This window comes from Vanellus vanellus (genome assembly GCF_965231255.1).
Source record: "Vanellus vanellus genome assembly, chromosome: 1".
NCBI lineage: Eukaryota > Metazoa > Chordata > Aves > Charadriiformes > Charadriidae > Vanellus > Vanellus vanellus.
In genome coordinates this window covers 60464329-60484662 of record NC_138905.1, presented here as the reverse complement: position 1 = coordinate 60484662, position 20334 = coordinate 60464329, and the positions used below count along the sequence as shown (strand labels likewise).

At 44.8% G+C, this 20334-nt stretch overlaps 1 protein-coding gene across 3 annotated transcripts; it reads left to right on the top strand.

The window, feature by feature from the left end:
* The first annotated feature begins 1800 nt into the window (after window positions 1-1800).
* On the top strand, window positions 1801-20059 carry FBXO7 (F-box protein 7). Of its 3 annotated transcripts, none has more exons than XM_082493753.1 (10): window positions 1801-2102; window positions 4045-4342; window positions 7062-7122; window positions 7195-7289; window positions 8659-8800; window positions 14834-14917; window positions 16025-16117; window positions 17071-17247; window positions 17926-17963; window positions 18338-20059. In XM_082493753.1, the coding sequence occupies exons 1-10, from the start codon at window positions 1981-1983 to the stop codon at window positions 18740-18742; spliced, it is 1515 nt and encodes a 504-aa protein (XP_082349879.1). In that variant the 5' UTR covers window positions 1801-1980; the 3' UTR covers window positions 18743-20059. The 3 variants fall into 3 exon arrangements, with proteins under 3 accessions (XP_082349879.1, XP_082349878.1, XP_082349877.1); XM_082493752.1 differs by having other exon boundaries at window positions 7062-7289; window positions 18338-18760; window positions 18842-20059; XM_082493751.1 differs by having other exon boundaries at window positions 7062-7289.
* The last annotated feature ends 275 nt before the right edge of the window (window positions 20060-20334 follow it).

Genomic DNA, 20334 nt, shown 5'->3' with positions numbered 1-20334 from the left:
GGGAGGGAACACAGGAGGTGGTTGGGACAGGGACAAAACAGACCAGGACATCCATAGCCAATGGAAAATGGTTCTGAGGTTGAGCAGCAGCATGACTCACTTTGGATTCAATCCTCTTCAAGAGAGAGGAAAGCAGGGTTTCTGACTGGCATGGTGCTCTTGATCACTCCTCATGTGTTCTCTTCCTTTCTATCCTCTTTGTCCCTGCCTTTGCCAATTCCTTCCACTCTCATACCCTGCTGCTGCAGCAACCTACTCTTCCGGATTTATCCAGATGCGACCCCATCTGATGATGACTGCATAAGCACTTCTCCAACTGGGGCAGTGGCAAAGGGTGCAGCAAGCTTCTTCGGAAATCACTTGTTTTAATGCTCACAGGTGAGGGCCCATTATGTAACACCAAGCTCACCATAATGAGCATTGATTTGAACTCTTGCATTGTTCAATGAGTAGTATTCCATTTCAGTAGTCTCTTTGACTTTCCTTTTACCACCTTCATCAATACAAGTCCCTCCATTGAGGAATTTATTGACATGTTGAAAACAGACAATGGTTAGCCTTGAGCTTTAGACATATTGGACAGCAAACTCTCAAGTGAAGTGAAATTTAGCAACCACATTTACCCGGGTTGGATGATCATATTCAGATGGCATAAAGAACATTTCAGCTGTAGCCCAGAACAGAATTTTTGAAGTTTCAGTCTCCTTTTTCTGAGTGGCCCCATAAGTGCTGAAAGGGTACAGATAGGGCTGTTTGATATAGAGTTAAGCAATGCGAAGAGTGACATAATAAACTGTTGTACTTGGTGGCAGCTGCGCAAGCTAGGTTTTGCAATCTCCCTTTATCCACCCTTATTTTAGTATGATATTCCTAAAGAGTACCCCAATTTTCCTGCACCTCATATTTCTCATATTATTCCTTGTGTGAAGTAGTAAACTGTATTGTTATAAGGAAAAACAAGATAATTTGAAAATAAGCATTGTTGAAAAGTTACCTCTGAATTCACTGTAATTCATTGAGGAAAGTAGAAACTTAAATTGTGCCTTTTGCAGTTTTCCCCCATTGACATTACCCTTTTACAAAGTGTCTATTTCTAGATGAAAGTGAGTGTAATTTTTGGGATCTATGGTGTGGGGAGAAACCTTTTTTCAAGTATAACAGATAAAGGGGTATTAAAGCCAGTAACATGAAGTTTGTGACACTGTATTTTTTGGTGAAATTATTTGACTGCAGGTGTTAAAACATTACCTCCGAGATGACAATTCAGTAGCCTGCCTTAAAAAACCCCCCACACATTGCTTTACAAAACTGAGTACTCTCGGGGGCAGCGTCCTCCTTCAGCGCCTGTTTCCATGATCTTCACCAACAGAGCTTACCGCCCAGGCAGCAACAGGCTCTCCCCTGGCATTTTTTGTTTCCTGGAAGAACACCTAAACCCCGTATTGCACTGAAGAGGAGTGAAGAGAGAGAAGCGGCCCAACCGAGCCCCTCCACAGACCGACAGGCAGCCAGTGTGCAGGCTTCCAGGCCCGGCGGGGATAACCGTTTCGGGGGGAATAAGGCCCTGCTGAACAGCACCACAGCAACCCGCAAACGAACAGGAACAACGGCCACCACCGCTTCCCCTTAACCGACACCACCGGCCACGGAGCACACACGCCCACAGCGCATGCGCGGTCACAGACCGCCGGCCCAATCATCGATCGCGGCCGGGCAGGGCCGCCGCGCAGGCCACGACGTGGCACGCCGAGGCACCGATGGGGACCAGACGGGACGGGACACGCCTCGGGCCCCGGGGGCGGTGCCGGGCGGGCTGAGGCGGTGCCGTGCCAACCAAAACAACGACACGCCCCGGCAGCCCTTGCGCTCGCTCCCTGCCGCCGCCACCACCACCATCATCATCATCATTACCGCCGCCGCCGCCACCCGGCGGGGCCCGCTCGGGGCGCCAGGCGGGCGCGGAGACGCGCCGTCGCCGCCATGAAGCTGCGGGTGCGAGTACAGAAGCGAACGGCGCCGCTGGAGGTGCAGGGGGCGGAGCCAACGCTGGGGGAGCTGCGCGCGCAGCTGCGCCGGGCCCTGTTGCCCGCCTGGGGGTACAGGTAGCGTGCGGAGCGAACCATCGCGGCGGGGGGGGTGGGGTGGGAGTTGTTGGGGGCGGCCGCCGCGGCCGCGCGCACGCGGGTTTGGGCCGGTGGGGGCCGTACCGCGGGCCGGCCCATCTTCCTCCCATCCCCTCTCCAGTGGCAGCGCTGCTGCCCCCTGCGGGGCGGGCGGGGGAAGGACGGGGCGGTGGGGCCTACAGGCCCTCCTCCGGCCGAGCCTCCCCTCTGGCAGCGGGGCACCGGGCCAACCCTCCGGGCGCTGGGTTACCGGGGTGGGGGTTAGAAGATTGCCGGCCTGGAGGTTTTAGCCGGTTGGCGGGGGCAGGTTGCCAAAGCTCGTGCGAGGCCGGGTAAGGGCTGGTGCTGCTGAGGTCTTGAGTACTGCGTTGGGTTTTGGGCCTCTCACTACAGGAGGGACATTGAGGCGCTGGAGCGTCTCCAGAGAAGGGCAACGAAGCTGGTGAGGGGTCTGGAGAGCAAGTCGTGGGAGGAGCAGCTGAGGGAACTGGGGTTGTTCAGCCTGGAGAAAAGGAGGCTGAGGGGAGACCTTATCGCTCCCTACAGCTACCTGAAAGGAGGTTGTAGAGAGGTGGGGGTCAGTCTCTTCTCCCAAGCAGCAAGCGATAGGACAAGAGGAAACGGCCTCAAGTTGCACCAGGGGAGGTTTAGACTGGATATGGGGAAATATTTTCACTGAGAGGTTTGTCAAGCATTGGAACAGGCTGCCCAGGGTAATGGTAGAATCACCATCCCTGGAGGTAAATGTAGTGCTGAGGGACGTGGTTTAGTGGTAACTTGGCAGTGCCAGGTTAATGGTTGGACCTTGTGATCTTAAAGGTCTCTTTAAACCAAAATGATTCTATGATTCCTTCTGACAGGCCTTGCGGCAGAGCCCAGGGTAGGGCAGCAGGTCACAGCGGCTTCAAATGAGTTTTGCTTTCTGGCTGTTCAGTGCAGAACAGGAAAGTGAAACTTTGGGAAATGCTCAGCTGTGAAATATGGATTGCAGCTCAGTCAGAGCTGACTTAAATTTCCGTGTGGCCTTTACATTACAAAAATTTTTGTAGGGAGTCAGTTTTATAGTTTTGAAGGCTTCTTGGAGAATCTCTGGGTTTAAATTTCATAAATGTTTTATCTATGAAGAACTCATGGCAGCCTGTATAGGAAAGTCTGCAAAGTCAATTTAAGAAACGCCTACAGAAGGGGCTCATTTTCTGATGGTGACTAAAGGGTTTGTATTCACAAACTTTTAATTAGGTGTGATGTACTAATGTTTCATTGGCGAAGCGCACATTTGATAGCACCACACTGTGCTGCATAGCAGTGTGAGCAGGAGAAATCTGAAGTTACTGCTTGTCGTGCCGTAGTGGGTGTGTTTCATAGCTGATACTGGATAGCTGCTTCCCTGCTAAGCAGTTTCATTTCTGTTTGCGTTTTTTTGTAAGTGCTTGACCCGAGGCATCTTTTCTTATTACCCTCATTTGCACCTAGCATGCCGTAGGGCAGCTGCTGACCTTTTGAAATGAATGTTTTGCTTAATGAGAAAGCAAGATGGTTGGGTCTGCAACACTATCTTGTTTTTAAATAATCTCAGCCAGTAGTTTATTTAAAGCTTGTTTTGCTAGGTGTGATATCTTCTAATTTGGAGGGCACTTGTTTGCTTTCTTTCATAACTTTTATGAGCAATTACTGTAAATGAAGTTATACCTACCAAGCAGCTACAGCTACTTAAAATGTACTTGGAGAGAAACATGGGTGAAATAGTTTCATACCATATTTCTTTCCTCACTCTTCCTTTAATATATAGCTAACTATTAATTGATTAAAACCCATGGCATAGTACTATTGTAGCGTACAGTATGCATTTCTAACTATAGCTCTGTGTGCAGTTACCCAGGTGCAGCCAACCATGTTTCCTTACTTTTTTTCTATTTTGCAGTTCTGATACTGAGTTTTCAATAACATTGAACAGAAAAGATGCTCTCACAGAAGATCAGAAGACCTTAGCTTCATATGGGATTGTTTCTGGTGATTTGATATGCTTATTACTACAAGAAGCAGATGGACAACCCAACCTACCTCCTCCTCCTTCTACTCCTCCCCCACTTCAGAATGGTCATGAGCCGTCCACCTTGACCCCCAACAAAAGTCAGGCCAACAGTCCAAAAGTAGAGGGGCAGAATGATCAATCTGACAACCAGAAAGCTCAGGTGGAAGTTCAAAAGAGTGATGAGAGGGTAAGTACATGAGAATTGCCCTGTACTACACAAGGCAAAAAAGAAGATATCTTGTTGTGTCAGTTGGTGAACTATATAGTGGAGAATCTCTTCAGAATATTTGGCTCCTTATACTTGTCTGATATATAGCCAGTAATTTGGATGAAAATTTGTCCCTGTTCAGTGTATATTAGCTGTGACACAGAAGCTAGTTCAGAGACACCGAGATGTTTCAGGTCTGACATTTTTACAGGATTGAATGTTTTTGCTGGAACATGCACTTTCTATAAGGAAGTTAGGAGTGTGTTTCTTAGCTGCCTCAGTGCTGTCTTCTTGAGGAAACTGATTCTAGGTACTGAACAAATGCAACAGACACTGCCTGTCAGAAACACCACTCACAAGATGAATGCACAGTTCCTTTCTAATAGGTTATAACAGTTCCCTATGATTCTGACGCCCTGCTATAGAGTGAGATTGTCTGTCTTGTACACGGAGGTTGTGTTGCTGTGATAGCTCCTGCCTCATGCTTCATAGACATACATCTGTATGATCCCGAATGCTTCATGCAGCTAATAGGTGCGTTTTTTGCATATTACTCAGTGGTTCATTTTCTGTGTGACAGCACATGCAATAGTTAAGCAGATAACAGCTCCCATGAACTGCTGGGTCCTGTGGTGAATGGAGTCTCCCTGGAGGAGACTCTGCAGGTACAGTCTAGTGCCGTGGTCTATCTCAATATATGATCCTGTCCTTTTTAGGCAGGAGCATGAGAAGCTGGGAAGAAATTGTCTTCCAACGTTCTTTCACAGCAAGTAGTTTTTTGTTTTGGAACTAATTTCAAATATAAAATGTTCCTTAATACTACCTTTGTATGAGGAATATGGATAAGTGGTCTTTTAAAAATATTATTTTAATGTATGAAAATTAAGATTTAGGATAAAAAGAATTGTAAGTAGTGAAAGCAAATGTAGTTGGACCATTGTCCCATTGATTCTTGTCAGGAGCAGTAATCCTTAGATGGTGCTGTGGGCGTGCAAGCTCCTTATGTGTGTCAGTCAGACCGTAGTAAGCTGTGCAGAAGTATCTGTTTCATATTTATTTAATATTCAAAGGCAAGATGAAAGATTCTTATATCTTCCTCCAAAATTGTGGTGAAAATGGCAGGAAAATTTCTAAGCGACTAAGTGTCATTGTAGAAGAGCTCTAGAAGTCTGAAAATCTGTTTTTAACTGGTGCTATGTGCATTGCTGTTAATGAGAGAAGGGGTGTTCCATGGGTGGATGGCCACGCCAGCCTCATACAAACATAAAGGTGTCTCTTGCCATTGGACGTGGATGTGGGGGAGAAGTAGCTACAGCTCCTTTAGACATTTTTTTCCCCTTTTCTGACCCTTTCCTTGGGTAAATCTGCTTATAGTTTTCATTCACGACTTCATTTTTTTTTAATGTGTCTGACTAGTTCTAGCAGTTAATGTAATAATATTCTGTGATTTTGGTAGAAGAAAGGAAGCCGCAATAAAACCACAGTGCTTCTCAATTGTCAGCAGATATACTCCATTGATGATTTTTTTTCCCCAGCTATTTAGGCCTATTGTGTTTCTAAGCAGTCCGAGTTATCATTTTGGTTACTTGCCATGCATGTTGGCTATATTTAAATAAACGGTGATACTGAAGTGATTAAACTATTCCTGTATATGTTGTTGTCCTGATTTGAGGTAAAACAGCACCAATTTTGTTCAGTAACTTTGCTTCTTAGCTAGGCCTCTCTAACTACTGAAATTAACAGCATATTGTGCAGACAATGTTCACTCTCTCAGGGCGTTAAGACCTATGTTTATAGCTGATGCCCAGGCATGGTATGCGGAGAGGCTCTTGCTTATACTTATTGCTGTAATACCCAAGGCCAACCAACTTTGTTATTTGCCACGTTGGAGGGTCGGAAGCGGAAAAGCATAGTGGGGTCCCACCTGCGGAGAGGAGTGGACAGGACAGGTGACCCAAAACTGACCAATGGGGTATTCCATCCCATCTGCCTCATGCTCAGTATAAAAGCTGAGGGATCAAAGGGTCAGCTCTCTTCCTTCAATGGCTGATGTCTGAGGAGTACTCTGTTTGTCTGCCTGTGATCCCAATCCTGAATCCAGATTCGGAATCCAGCCTGGGGCTGCCTCAGTGCCAGCTGGTGTTGTGATTGTCATCTCGGGAGCTTGATACGCTTTTGTATATATTTCATTATTTCTTTTTATTTTATTATTATTTCATTAAAGTAGTTTAGTTCCTTCTAAACTCATCAGTCTCTTTTTCCTCCTCTGCTTCTCTCTTTGAAGAGGGGTAGAGGGGAGCATCTGTCAATCCCAGTAGCCGATTTGGCCTAAACCTAGGCAGTTGTGAAAATTCTGATGAACGTTTAATATACTGTCACTTTGTCTTCAAGTAGTATATGCAATTAAATGACAGACCCTCTTATGAAGGGCTTGCATTATAAATATAAAAAATTATAAGGGATATGTGTATAATCCCAGTCTCCAGTTGGGATGCTAGAAAGTGGAGATGTAATGAATCTGTACAACTTGCATGAGAAATCAGTTGTTGTGGTTTGGGCTGGGCTGGCCACTAAACGACAGACAGATGCCCTCTTTAGACTTGGTGCCTGTGAGGACTGGAATGAGCAGACAATTAATATTGATGTATGTAGAGGTGTAATTTTCTGAATGAAGGTATGTTTTTGCTTTCCCTTGAAGGCAGGATCCAGCCTAGAATTTCCCTCTGGATTAGTCCCAGAAGATGTTGACCTGGAAGAAGGTACAGGTTCCTATCCCTCTGAACCCATGCTGTGCAGTGAAGCTGCTGATGGTGAAATACCACATTCCTTAGAGATGCTCTACCTTTCTGCTGAGTGTACCAGTGCCACTGATGCCTTGATTGTTCTAGTACATCTTCTCATGATGGAGACAGGCTACATACCTCAGGTAGGTGCATAACTAATCAGCAAATTTCTTGGTCAATATGAGAAAGCTGTGAAATATAATGGGAATGTGTGACACAACATGCATCTGAAGAGCCAATTCTAGCTTGTATATGTCAGTCAGCAGCAGGGGCTGACCAGTAAGCCTTAAGGCTAAAGACTAGAGCAGCTTTTAAGTGTGAGAGAAGAGGCCCGTCCCTGTGTTTCTTTCAGTCCTCAGCCTCACTGGGACCCAGCTGATACCTCCTGTTTCTGCTTTATGCTGTTGAGATTGTGTACATGTGTTTAGACTGTAGCACTTGTTGAAGTGCTGCCTTAAGCATTAGTATAATTTCAAATGTATTCCATTCAAATGGTGGTTAACAAGGCCTAGGTCTGCCAAAATGTTGTCCCCAATTTCGTATTTACTTCAACTGAGTTCAGTTAGGCTTTGGTTCCACTAACCTACAGAGGTATCTAACTTGTTCTTAAGCACCTATGGCAGTACTTCTGTACAATGTATGAATTCACCTTTTCCCTTTAGATTTTCAGATTTGCATTGTATGTTTACTAGTATGTGGCTGAATATGTAAAAAACCCCACGTTTGTTCTCAGGGAAGGTGTTTAAATTCTCTTTTTTTTTTTTTCTTGTGGTGAGGCTAACTGACCACATAGAGAGGGTCAGTTTAGGTGTCTGGTTGACCAATACAAATTTAAGAAATCTGCTAAGTTAATTGCATTCCTATAGCCTGAAATACTGTCTGAAGAATACATTTGCCCTTGGGAAGAAGGTTTGTTTATGTCAGTCAGTAGGCTTGGAAGTAGAGAAGATGATTGTTGTGCAGATTTAAGAAGAAACAGAGAGATTCTATTTGTACTTGTGATGATGTTGTGTCCCCCATCTGGGATTCCATCTGAGCCTTTTCATGCTGAAATTGAAAGGAAAAACTGTTAGTCCACTCAGATTTTTGAATGGATTTCAGGCTATGATTCTTCAAGCCCTTTTAGATGTTGTAACTTCACAGAAAAGGTGGAATAACTTGTTTTTCATGCAGTAAATTAACGTACATGCAAGACTTGTCAGAATGCTGGAATAAATGACAGAATGAAGTACATGTCTCAAAGAAATTGGTGTGAGTGCTCACTGAACGACCTTCCTTGTTAGAAACTGGGACGGGACAAAAAATTACTAAACTTCTCCTTAGATTTGCTTTTAGTCTTGGGGAAAATAGTATGTGATCATATAGTTATAGTCTGTGTCATAATGCTCATTGGGACTAAGCTAAGATTTGTAAGCAGCATTCTATTATTTCCCAACTTTTAATTTTCTTTTTTCACCCCTTAGTCTCGGTACATTGCTAAAGCATGGCTGTGTTATCTCTGTGTATTTTTAGGGGACAGAAGCCAAGGCAGTATCTATGCCAGAGAAATGGAGAGGGAATGGTGTTTATAAGCTACAGTACACGCATCCCCTTTGTGAAGAAGGTTCTGCTGGTTTGACTTGTGTGCCTTTGGGAGATCTTGTTGCTATTAATGGTAAGTTAGTCAAGTTTTTGTCCTGGAAGCACATTGATAAATATCACCATCCTTTAGCAAGAGAAAACTTAAATGTCCTTTTGTTCGCTCTGTTTGGAACTGCACCTTGATTATCCAGGTAGCTGAAGTACAAGAGATGCCACTTCCTGATGCTGAATATTCTTGGCATTTTGTGTCTTCATGTTAACTGTTTCTCTCCGTCTAATCAGAAGAGATCAATGCTTAGGGGATTCAGCTGGCCTTTTCATTGCAGTATTGTGGGAATCTATTTCTTGTCTCATTTCATAGGAAATTTGGTATATATTGCTAAACACTTAAAAGAGGTAGATTTGCCCCAGCTACAATATTTTGTCTTGTGTCATGTTCTCTGCAAGACTTATAAACAGCTTCCAGACTAAGTATTCTTTAGCTTTAATGTATAATCTTTCCTGTAGCACAGTAACAGTTCAACTGTGGTCTCAAAAATTGTATTTACAGAATCACAGAATTATCAGAGTTGGAAGGGACCTCTAGAGATCATCTAGTCCAACTCCCCTGCTAAAGCAGGATTGCCTAGAGCACATTACTCAGGACTGCATCCAGGCGGGTCTTGAAAATCTCCAGGGAAGGGGACTCCACAACCTCCCTGGGCAGCCTGTTCCAGTGCTCTGTCACCCTCACTGTAAAGAACTGTTTCCGTGTATTTGAACGGAACTTCCTGTGTTCTAACTTGTGCCCATTGCCCCTCGTCCTGTCACTTGGAACCAATGAAAAGAGCCTGGCTCCATCCTTCTTCAACCCACCCTTTAGATACTTGTATGCCATAATAAGGTCTCCCCTCAGCCTTCTTTTCTCCAGGCTAAAGAGTCCCAGCTCTCTCAGCCTTTCCTCATAAGGGAGGTGCTCCAAGCCCTTAATCATCTTAGTTGCCCTTTGCTGGACTCGCTCCAGCAGTTCCCTGTCCCTCTTGAACTGGGGAGCCCAAAACTGGACACAGTATTCCAGTTGTGGCCTCACCAGTGCCGAGTAGAGGGGGAGAATGACCTCCCTCGACCTACTGGCCACACTCTTCCCTATGCAGCCCAGGATTCCATTGGCCTTTTTGGCGACAAGGGCACATTGCTGGGCCATGGATAATTTACTGTCTACCACAACCCCCAGATCCTTCTCCTCCAAGCTATCTCCCAGCAGGTCAGCCCCTAACCTGTACTGGTGCCTAGCATTCTTCCTCCCCAGGTGCAGGACCTTGCACTTGGTTTTGTTGAACCTCATTAGGTTCTTCTCTGCCCAGCTTTCCAGCCTGTCCAGGTCACGCTGGATGGCAGCACAGCCCTCTGGGGTGTCAGCCACCCCACCCAGTTTGGTATCATCAGCAAACTTGCTGAGGATACACTCTGTCCCCTCATCCAGGTCATTAATGAATATATTAAACAAAATAGGACCAAGTATTGACCCCTGGGGGACACCACTGGTTACAGGCCTCCAACTAGACTCTGTGCCGCTGATCACAACCCTCTGAGTTCTGTCCCGCAGCCAACTCTCAATCCACCTCACTGTCACCTCATCTAGCCCATACTTCCTCAGCTTCTTAATGAGGATGTCATGGGAGACAGTGTCAAAAGCCTTGCTAAAGTCAAGGTAGATGACATCCACGACTTTCCCCTCATCCAGCCAACCAGTTATAACATCATAGAAAGCTATCAGATTGGTCAAGCACGATTTACCCTTGGTAAATCCATGTTGACCACTTCCAATAACTTCCTGTTCCTCAACGTGATTGGAGATGACATCCAGAATGAGTCGCTCCAATACCTTCCCAGGGACAGAGGTGAGACTAACCGGTCTGTAGTTCCCTGGGTCCTCCTTCTTGCCTTTTTTGAAGATTGGAGTGATGTCGGCCTTCCTCCAGTCCTCAGGCACCTCTCCTGTTCTCCATGACCGTTCAAAGACGATGGAGAGTGGTCTAGCAATAACATCCGCCAGCTCTCTCAGCACTCGCGGATGCATGCCATCAGGGCCCATGGACTTATGAATGTCCAGCTTGGCCAAGTGGTCTCTGACCCGGTCCTCCTCAACTGAGGGAAAATCTTCCACTCTCCAGACCTCCCCCTTTGCCTTCAGAGGGTGGGATTCATGAGGGACAGCTTTAGCAGTGAAGACCGAAGAAAAGAAGGCATTCAGTAACTCTGCCTTCTCTGCGTCCTCCACCACTAGGGCACCTGTCTCATTCACCAGCGGGCCTACATTTTCCCTAGTCTTCCTTTTTCTATTGATATATTCAAAGAACCTTTTCTTATTGTCTTTGACTGCAGTGGCCAAGCTGAGTTCTGATTGAGCTTTGGCCCTTCTCATTTTCCCCCTACATAGCTTTGTTATATCTTGATAATCCTCATAAGTTGCCAACCCCCTTTTCCAGAGAATGTAAACTTTTCTTTTTTTCCTGAGGTCCAGCCAAAGTTCTCTATTTAGCCAGGCTGGTCGTCTTCCCCGTCTGCTCGTTTTTCGAGACAAGGGGATGGCCTTCTCCTGAGCTTTTAAGAGCACCTGCTTGAAGTATGCCCAGCCTTCCTGGGCACCTTTGCTCTTCAAAACTGCCTCCCAAGGGAGGCTCTCGACCATGCTCCTAAACAGGCTAAAGTCTGCCCTTCGGAAATCCAAGGTGGCAGTTCTGCTGGCTCCCCGCCTTACGTGATCAAGAATTGAAAATTCTATCATTTCGTGATCACTGTGCCCAAGGCGACCTCCAACCTTTATATCCCCCACAAGACCTTCTCTGTTAACAAACAGTAGGTCCAGTAGGGCACTTCCCCTAGTTGGTTCCTTCACCAGCTGTGTTAGGAAGTTGTCTTCCACACACTCCAGGAACCTCCATGACTGTTCCCTCTCTGCTGCATTGTATTTCCAGCAGACGTCTGGGAAGTTGAAGTCCCCCACAAGAACAAGGGCAGATGATTGTGAGACCTCTGCCAGCTGCTTGTAGAATACTTCATCGACTTCTACATCCTGATTAGGAGGTCTATAACAAACTCCCATCACGATGTCTGCCTTATTAGCCTTCCCCTTAATTTTTATCCATACACACTCAGTGTTGTCATCCACACTGTTAAGTTCCTGGCATTCAAAACTGCCCCTAACATAGAGGGCCACCCCACCACCTCTTCTTCCTTGCCTATCCTTTTTGAAGAGTTGGTAGCCATCCATTACAGCACTCCACTTGTGTGTGTCCTCCCACCACGTTTCTGTGATGGCGACTATATCATAGTTTCCTTGCTGTACAATGGCCTCCAGCTCCTCCTGTTTATTTCCCATGCTGCGTGCATTAGTATAGATGCACTTCAGCTGGGCTGATTGCCCTGCCACTTTCTTGGGGGGACAAGCCCTAATTCGCACCTGATCATACTCAGGCACTACTGTAGCTACCAAATTATCACTACCCCTCGTGCCTTGGCTGTCACACAATTCACCATCCCCCACCACCACTGGGACAGGCTGCAAGACCTTGCTAACACTTTTACCCAGAAGCACTGGTACGCTTCTCCCAGGCACCACTTTTGTAATCCTGGTCTCATCCCCGTCCCCCTTCATACCTAGTTTAAAGCCCTGTAGATGAGCCCTGCTAGCTCTTGTCCCAGGATCTTTCTTCCCCTTCGGGTTAGGCTTCCCCCATCTGTTGCCAGCATGCCTGGTTTCCTGTAGTTGAGCCCATGATCAAAAAAGCCAAAGTTCTGCCGGATACACCAGTCTCGGAGCCAGGAGTTAATTTCCTGACTCCTCCTATTTATCCCCTGGTCAACCCCTGCAAATGGTGGGATAGAGGAGAACACTATTTGTGCTCCCGATCCCTTAACCAGCCGTCCCAGGGCCCTGAAGTCATTCTTCATTGCCCTTAGACTTCTGGTACCTACCTCATCACCACCTACCTGAAATATCAGTAGTGGGTAGTAATCTGATGTCTTAACCAGGGAAGGGAGTTTTCTCCTTATGTCCTTAATTCTGGCCCCAGGGAGGCAGCTGACTTCCCTGTGGGATGGGTCCGGTCTACAGATAGGGCCCTCTGTTCCCCTCAGAAGGGAGTCACCTAGCACAATTACCTTCCTTTCTTTCTTGGTTGAGGAAGTCCTGAGGCGGCGGGGTGAGTGCCCAGCACTGGGCGCCTCACTGGATGGATCATCCTTTCCATCCTCGATCGCCTGGTTTTCAAATTCCAAAGCCCCATACCTATTCTGCAAGGGCAATTGGGATGGTGAGGGGGGCTGCGAGAGGTTCCGCTTGCCTCTCCGGGGAGGGATCTGACTCCACTCCTCCTTATCCCTTAAGTTCTCTCCTTCCGCCTGGTGACAGGAGGGAAGGGGATCAACCACTTCCAATGGAGCCTCTTCCTGCTGCCTTGGTCTCAGGGTATGGCTCCACCAGTCTATTTCATTTTCACAGTCTCTGATAGTTCTTAACCTTTCTACCTCTTCCTTCAGTTCAACCACCTGCCTGAGCAGATCATTTACTTGATCACACCGTATGCAGGCGGTGTCACTGGCTCCCTGTGAGAGCAGTGCCAGGCTCCGGCATTCATTGCAGCCCGAAACCTGCACAGCCACATGTTTTCGTGGGAGCTCGGTCTGAGTTCCCACATTCTTTCTCGCAGCAGCTCTTGACCGTTTTGGAGGCATGTTCTTCTCTTGCAGTGGGAGGTGCTGGATCTCTGCCGTCAGCTTCCCGCAAGCCCTGAGCCCGTGCCCCTGCACACCGATGTTCCTCTGCTTGCGTTTGCCCAGCTTGTGCTCAGCTCAGATGCAAGGCTCTCAGTGACCTACCTGCGAAAAGTTGCTCCCTAATCGCCCCCTCCCACTGCGGTGCCGCAGTGACACCCTGGGTGACGCCCACTGGCTGTCCGCGTGCTGGGTGCGCAGCGGCCGGCCGCTGCGCTCCGGGGCAGCCCGTTTAGAACTGCCGCGCCTGACGTTGTCTCCGCCCCTGCCGCGTCAGTAGCCCGCCCCCGAGCTGCCGGTTCCGACACGAGCTAGCCGCTTTTCCCGGCTACGAGAGCCCTCAAAAGAGCCCTTTACCGGCCTTGTCCGCCGCGATCCCCTTCCCCAGTGAGGGCTTACCTTCACTGAAGCTGGTCTCCTCGGCGACTGACCGTTGGCGTGCTGGCAGCCCGTTTAGAACTGCCGCGCCTGACGTTGTCTCCGCCCCTGCCGCGTCAGCAGCCCGCCCCCGAGCTGCCGGTTCCGACACGAGCTAGCCGCTTTTCCCGGCTACGAGAGCCCTCAAAAGAGCCCTTTACCGGCCTTGTCCGCCGCGATCCCCTTCCCCAGTGAGGGCTTACCTTCACTGAAGCTGGTCTCCTCGGCGACTTTAGTTTAAGCGATTCAGGCCAGAAAATTTAGGGAAGTCTAATTTTTTTGAAGCAACTTCCGTATGACTTGGTGGTTTTTAGGAGGTCTTTTTGTTTGTTTTGTTTTTATTTATTTATTTATTTATTTATTTTTCATATTTTATTTACCATTTGAGCAATTCCCCATTTTTGCAGAACTAACATTAAGTTGGGACTTGATTCTATTTTCAAGATATCTGATAAAAATTTTTATGTTTATCTGTAAAACTTGTAACATTATGCAGATTTGTATAAGCACGTATGTTTTCTCAGACCGTGTACACATTCTGATCAAATGTTTTAACCAATTCAGGTTAAGGTTAGGTTTAGGAGAGTGTTACAACTACCATGCATATAGCAAGCTTGTTGGGTCTTTTTCTAGTTTAATGACTGGCTTTCTTTTACCTGTGTTACATCTCTTTCCATGTGATAGAATTGTTGAAGGCAATGCTCGGTTTCTGTCACCAAGATCTTTTTTTATTCCCTGCTGTTTTAAGTTCCATTTTATTTTTATGAAAGTATTATTTGTCTAGCTGCTTGATATAGTTGGGTGTTTTCCTTGAGGGGATCTGGAAAGGGAGGAAAGTAAAACACCTCTGAAGGGTAAATCAGTAACAAAGTGGTCTTTGTCACCTCTCAATGTGTTTTAAATTTTTAAATGTATTTTTTTCTTCTATTTGCAGCAACATTAAAAATCAACAAAGAGATTAAAGGTGTTAAGAGAATACAGCTATTGCCAGCATCCTTTGTTTGCTTTCAAGAGCCAGGTATGATTGAGCTATGATTATCATAGTAGTAAACTGAAAAGTAAAGAAGTGACACAGTGGGTAAAGGTATACTTCAGTAGAGGACCGAATAGCTACAGAATAGCAAAAAAGAATAAAAATGTGGTTACTGTTTAGGTTAGTCATAGCTTTGTCGTAAAACAAATTCAGAGTTTAGACATTTACTCACATTTTGCTGTTAAAACAATTTAAATTTCTTGGATTAACAGTGTAAGGAAAGAACCTTGCAAAACCTGAGTCATCCTTTGGCCCTATATGCCTGTTGTTTATGAGGACCTAAGCGTATGCGTGAATCTCTGGCACAGTAATACTGGATTATACCCCCTTTCTGTCTGGCAGCTCAAGACTTCAGAGGCTGATGGTACTTAGGCTCTTGTTGTGGCACCATAATTGTTATATTCTTTTTGTCACAAAACCTGTGCTGACCATGCCAGAATGCCAAAATTAGAGGGATAACTAAGGCGGGGGAGGAGAGAAAGGCAGATAGATGTGGATCCTTGCAAGTACAGACCTGACTAGCCTTTTGTTCTCTGAAGTATATGAACTGCTTTGTTGGCAGCTGAGGCTGACTCGGTCTCCTACTCTGTGTCCTGGGTAGCCCCAGTCGCTGATATACAGGTCTAGTTGAAAGGCTTTAGAAGAATAACTGAGCATTGAAACGTGTCCGATATAATAGTAGAGTCTTCTGGCTCCTCTTTCTTCAGAGAACAGAATGGAAAAACATTCCTGTCAGAAAATGACTATTGCAGACGTTTACAACATGGGTGCATGTTACACAGGAGCTTTAAAATCTGACAAAGGAAGCTCTGATAGCTGGAGAGTCAGTTTGTTTCTGAAGAACTTAAGTATTTTTCTTAATGGTGCTTTCTAAGGCCAAAGGAAAGCCTAGCCTGACCATGGAACTGGTCTGTAGTTTGTCGATGAATTACTTATTGCATGATCATTACACTTCAGCTGCAGAGCTGCTCCCATCAAGACTACAGGCAGATTACAGTTCTGCTTATAAGAAAACCGTAATTGTTCTGCTTTTATATAATTTTTGCATTATAACCTCCTCAAGTTAAGCTTTTTACCTTTCTTGTTTGATAGAAAAGGTTGCAGGTGTTTACAGAGATCTTCAGAAATTATCCCGTCTCTTTAAAGACCAGCTGGTTTACTCTCTTCTGGCTGCTGCTCGTCAAGGTGAGAGAATATATTTACAATTGGAGACGGTACTTCATTTTTGAGGATGGAAGGAAGGGGGTCTATCTAAAGCCTTGAAAGGAAAATGTTAGAAACAGCTGTTCAGTGATGGTTATATAAAGAGTAAGCATGAAGTAATTTATACATTCTCAAGAAATTAAATTAGTCGTCGTATCTCAGAAAATGTTAATATAACGAAAATTTCCTGGGTTTAGGTGAGACTAGAGCAATTAAAAATTAAGAGACTGGAGTGACTGTTTTCCACACTTAGTGATCAGAAAATCACACCACAATAATTTTGTGGCAGTAGTTCTGTATTTTTGATCCATTTACTTGTCAAAGCAGAAAAATTTATATAGCATCATATTTGGAAGGCTAACCCCAGGAATGGTCTTCTCTGTAATGGTCATTGAGGGCTTGGACAGGATGGTAGGAAGTAACCCAAGCTGGTGTTTGTGAAGCAGTAGGAAGCCAGGCTTTCACTGCATAGATATTGCCATAAAAGGTCTCAGCTTTGTATACTGAGGACGATTGAATGGAATTCCCTTCAGACTTCAGTGCGCTAAGGTTTTATGTGAAGCATGTGCTCTGTATTTAATGTGGTTTTTGTGGGCTTTTTTGGTCAGGTCTTTTTTTCTTTATGTATTCCTTTGTTCTGTAGCCTATAAACAGAGTTAGGTGTGTGGAATGTTTCTTAGGCTTAGTGGCCAATAGTGGTCAGTATAAAGTGCCATTTGCCCTATTTTGTGCACTCTGTAAATGTACTTAAAACAGATCTCTTGCAACTGTATGAGAAGTCACATCACAGTACTTTCTGGGAAAAGTGGTGTAACTCGGGCATCAAAGGGAAATGATTTAAGGGAAAGATTATAATGTTATTTCTTTTACAGTCTTTAGAGATAAAGTGAACTCGGCATCGCTTATGTAATGATTCTATTTTCTCCATGTTGTAGCTCTGAACTTGCCAGATGCGTTTGGGTTAGTGGTCCTTCCTCTTGAGCTCAAGCTTCGGATTTTCAGACTTCTGGATGTCCGTTCACTCATCTCTCTTTCTGCTGTTTGCCGTGATCTTTACACAGCTTCAAATGACCAGCTTCTATGGAGGTTTATGTATCTGCGAGATTTCCGAGGTAATGTTGAGACATGTTTTTCTAATTATGTTCTCATGTAAACAGAGAGATTGAGTCTGACAGATTTTGATAAGAGGCTCCTTAGTTAACTACTTCTGATTTTTAAACACTGTGAGTAAATGCAGTCATTTGTGATGCTAACCAGTACAGTTGGTCAGGTGCAATTCAGGTGGATGCACAGTTTTCTGCCAGGAAAACGGGTGACAATCTGCTGAGCCGTTACTGATGGACCACAGAATTCTTCCCATTGTGTGGTACAGACTTTCCTTGTTTTCCTCTGTTTCTGTGGCTACCTTGGTGTACTGGCTATTGCAGATATTAGGAAGTGGAGTGAAGAGATATTGCCACTATAATTTCTCACAAGAGATTGAAGAAATAAGGTGATGAAGGGAAGTGCTGCCAGGTGTCAAAGATGAGGACTGTTTCTGGGATTTCTCTATTTATTCAGTATTTTTCGTAGATGATGCTTTACGTAGAATGGGTGTGCAAGTAGATTACCTATTGAATGGTCCTGGAGCCTTATATTTTTTAAGATGATGAAAAATTTATTGAACAAAAGTGTTTTTTCATCTCTTGTTGTTTCTTGCAAGTTTCAACAAAACTGTGTGCACCTGTGGCGTGAATGCTACTTAAAAATAAAGTAAATTGCTCTTCTTAATTGTTTGCTTCTCTTTGTAGATCCTATTGCAAGGCCTCGTGACACAGACTGGAAAGAAGTAGGTGACTTTTTTTTATTTAATCTCTCTGCAATTAGTCTCCACGGGCTAATTTGAGAATGAAGCATAGACTTTGGGAGGCAGTGACTTTGAGTTAAATTTTAGTTTAAAAGTGTGATGTTCTGTATACACACGTAGAGTTTGGTCAGAGTAGGAAAAAACAGCATCAAGATTTGGTGCATGCCCAAATCATGGGTTATTGGTCTTCCAGAGATGCTGTGTTTGGTCTTTGGCAGGCAAGGGAGTTGCTATTCTGGGTTTTCAGACTGGCGAGGAGCGCTTTTCTGACAAGTGCTGCAGAACTGAATGCAATTGCTGAAGGTGGAACACAATGCACTTACAGAGCTTTAAAATGCCTTTGTTTATGTCTGCAGCTATACAAGAAAAAGTTGAAACAGAAGAAGGAGGCCCTGAGATGGAGGCACATGATGTTTCTGCCCCCTACACCTCATCCAATCCCCTTTCATCCCAACCCATTCTATCCTAATCCCTTTCCTCCCAACCCATTCCCATCAAACCCAATTTATCCCCCAATGATCATTGGTGGAGAATATGATGAGAGACCAACACTTCCATATGTTGGCGACCCAATTAACTCACTCATTCCTGGCCCAGGAGAAGCACCAGGCCAGTTTCCTCCATTCAGACCGCATTTTGACCCAATTGGTTCCTTACCTGGAGCAAACCCTACACTTCCAGGACGAGCTGGTCCCAATGACAGGTTTCCACCTAGACCCAGCCGGGGCCGCCCCATGGACATTCGCCGTGCATTCATTTGATGGCTGCTTTTTCCTTCAGTGAGTTTTCTAGTCCCTGAGCTTGCTTTCTAACTGCAGGAAATTGCAAATCCCAGGCACTAACCTCTACCTTCTCTTCAGATTGTGGCAAGAACATGTGTGCATGGTAGTGTTTCAACCACAAAGGCTGGGTTTGTTTTACGTTCTGGTAGTCCTGCACCCACTACCTGGCACTAGGATCTGTTTCATGAAGAGCTACAATTTAGAACAGTTTGTTCTGCTTCCCCCTGGCCTTGCCCTTAATCATCTGTGAAGTGCTACTTGGAGACCAGAAGGATACCGGCCAAATACTTGCTGCATTAGATAAAGAGCACCTTAAATACAAACCCTATACTTGTCTGTGTTATTTGAAGAGTTTTATTAAATTGCTAGGAAAAATGATGATGTTTAAAATCTACCTGGCTAATAATTTTATTAGCAAAAAAATCTACCGTGTTCCACGTAGAACAGGATACTACTGCTGTTATGGTAGACGTGAGTTTGTGGAAATTTTCAGAGCTGACATTTCCTTTTTCCTTTGATGTTTTATTAGGTAAAAAGCATTTTTGTATTGTTACTTAATACACAGAGAATACAGGGAAGGGATTTTCTTTACAATGGAAATATTAGAACACAAATCAATTCGTTTTACAAACAACTGAGTAAAGTCATGCTACAGTGCAACTCGGAAGTTTGAACAGAAGCAGAGCAATTTTACAAAGAACCAGCAGCAAAACTTGTGTCTTTCTCCTTGACTTTACAAATAAGGAGCTGTAGTACATGGCTGCATTTACTGTGTGTGAACTAAAACTGGTGCAAAAATAAATCTTTCCTCCTGCCTAGCTTACTTAAGGAATTAAATAGGTTGACCTGGTTGCAGTGGAAATGGGATCACAGCAGGAGAAGCAGAATGAGTTCTTACTTTACTGCAGTAAATTCCATTTAATTCTGTTACTTAAGTATCAAAATATATCTTGCCAAGAGGAAATATGTTGTAGCATGTTATGAGCACCTTTCAAGTGTTGTCTTATTAACTAATGAGCAACTAACAAGACCACTGTTAAAGTCTCCTGATGACATCTACAGGCCGATGCTGGAGCTCAATTAAAGGAAGACTGGAATGACTAAACTTTGCTAGAACTTCTGATTTCTTACATATTTTTTTAAGATGGATTGATCTCAGTGTTTCTATACATGTAAATGGTACTGATGACTGTTGTGACAGCTGATATTATTTTCTAAAATCTTTTTGAAATTCCAGCAGTGGAAATGGAATGACATTTCCTGTTAAATACAACCTATTTAATCAGTAATACTTACGTGCTGTTTCAGGTGGTATTTCAGTGATTCATCTTCTTGTTTTGTATAAAATCAGCTGACTTCAGTAGGGTCAGGAAGTTTTGCCATTAACTCCAGTGGAAGTAAAATATAATACTTTATTTTGCTGTCAAAAGTTGTATTGCTTCTTTCTTCTCTTTTCCAATTCACAGCAATGGCATACCAGTGCAAATCCTGCCATAATTAAACACCTAAGAGTATGTATTTATAGAGTCTGGGGACAGTACTTTCCCTTCAATACCAAGATTAGCCTTAAT

Excerpts from the sequence above, each read along its gene's own strand:
- FBXO7 (XM_082493752.1), top strand. The coding sequence starts at position 1,981 with ATGAAGCTGCGGGTGCGAGTACAGAAGCGAACGGCGCCGCTGGAGGTG. Across the intron at positions 2,103-4,044 it reads TTGCCCGCCTGGGGGTACAG|TTCTGATACTGAGTTTTCAA; the intron begins GTAGCGTGCGGA and ends TCTATTTTGCAG. Across the intron at positions 4,343-7,061 it reads TTCAAAAGAGTGATGAGAGG|GCAGGATCCAGCCTAGAATT; the intron begins GTAAGTACATGA and ends TTTCCCTTGAAG.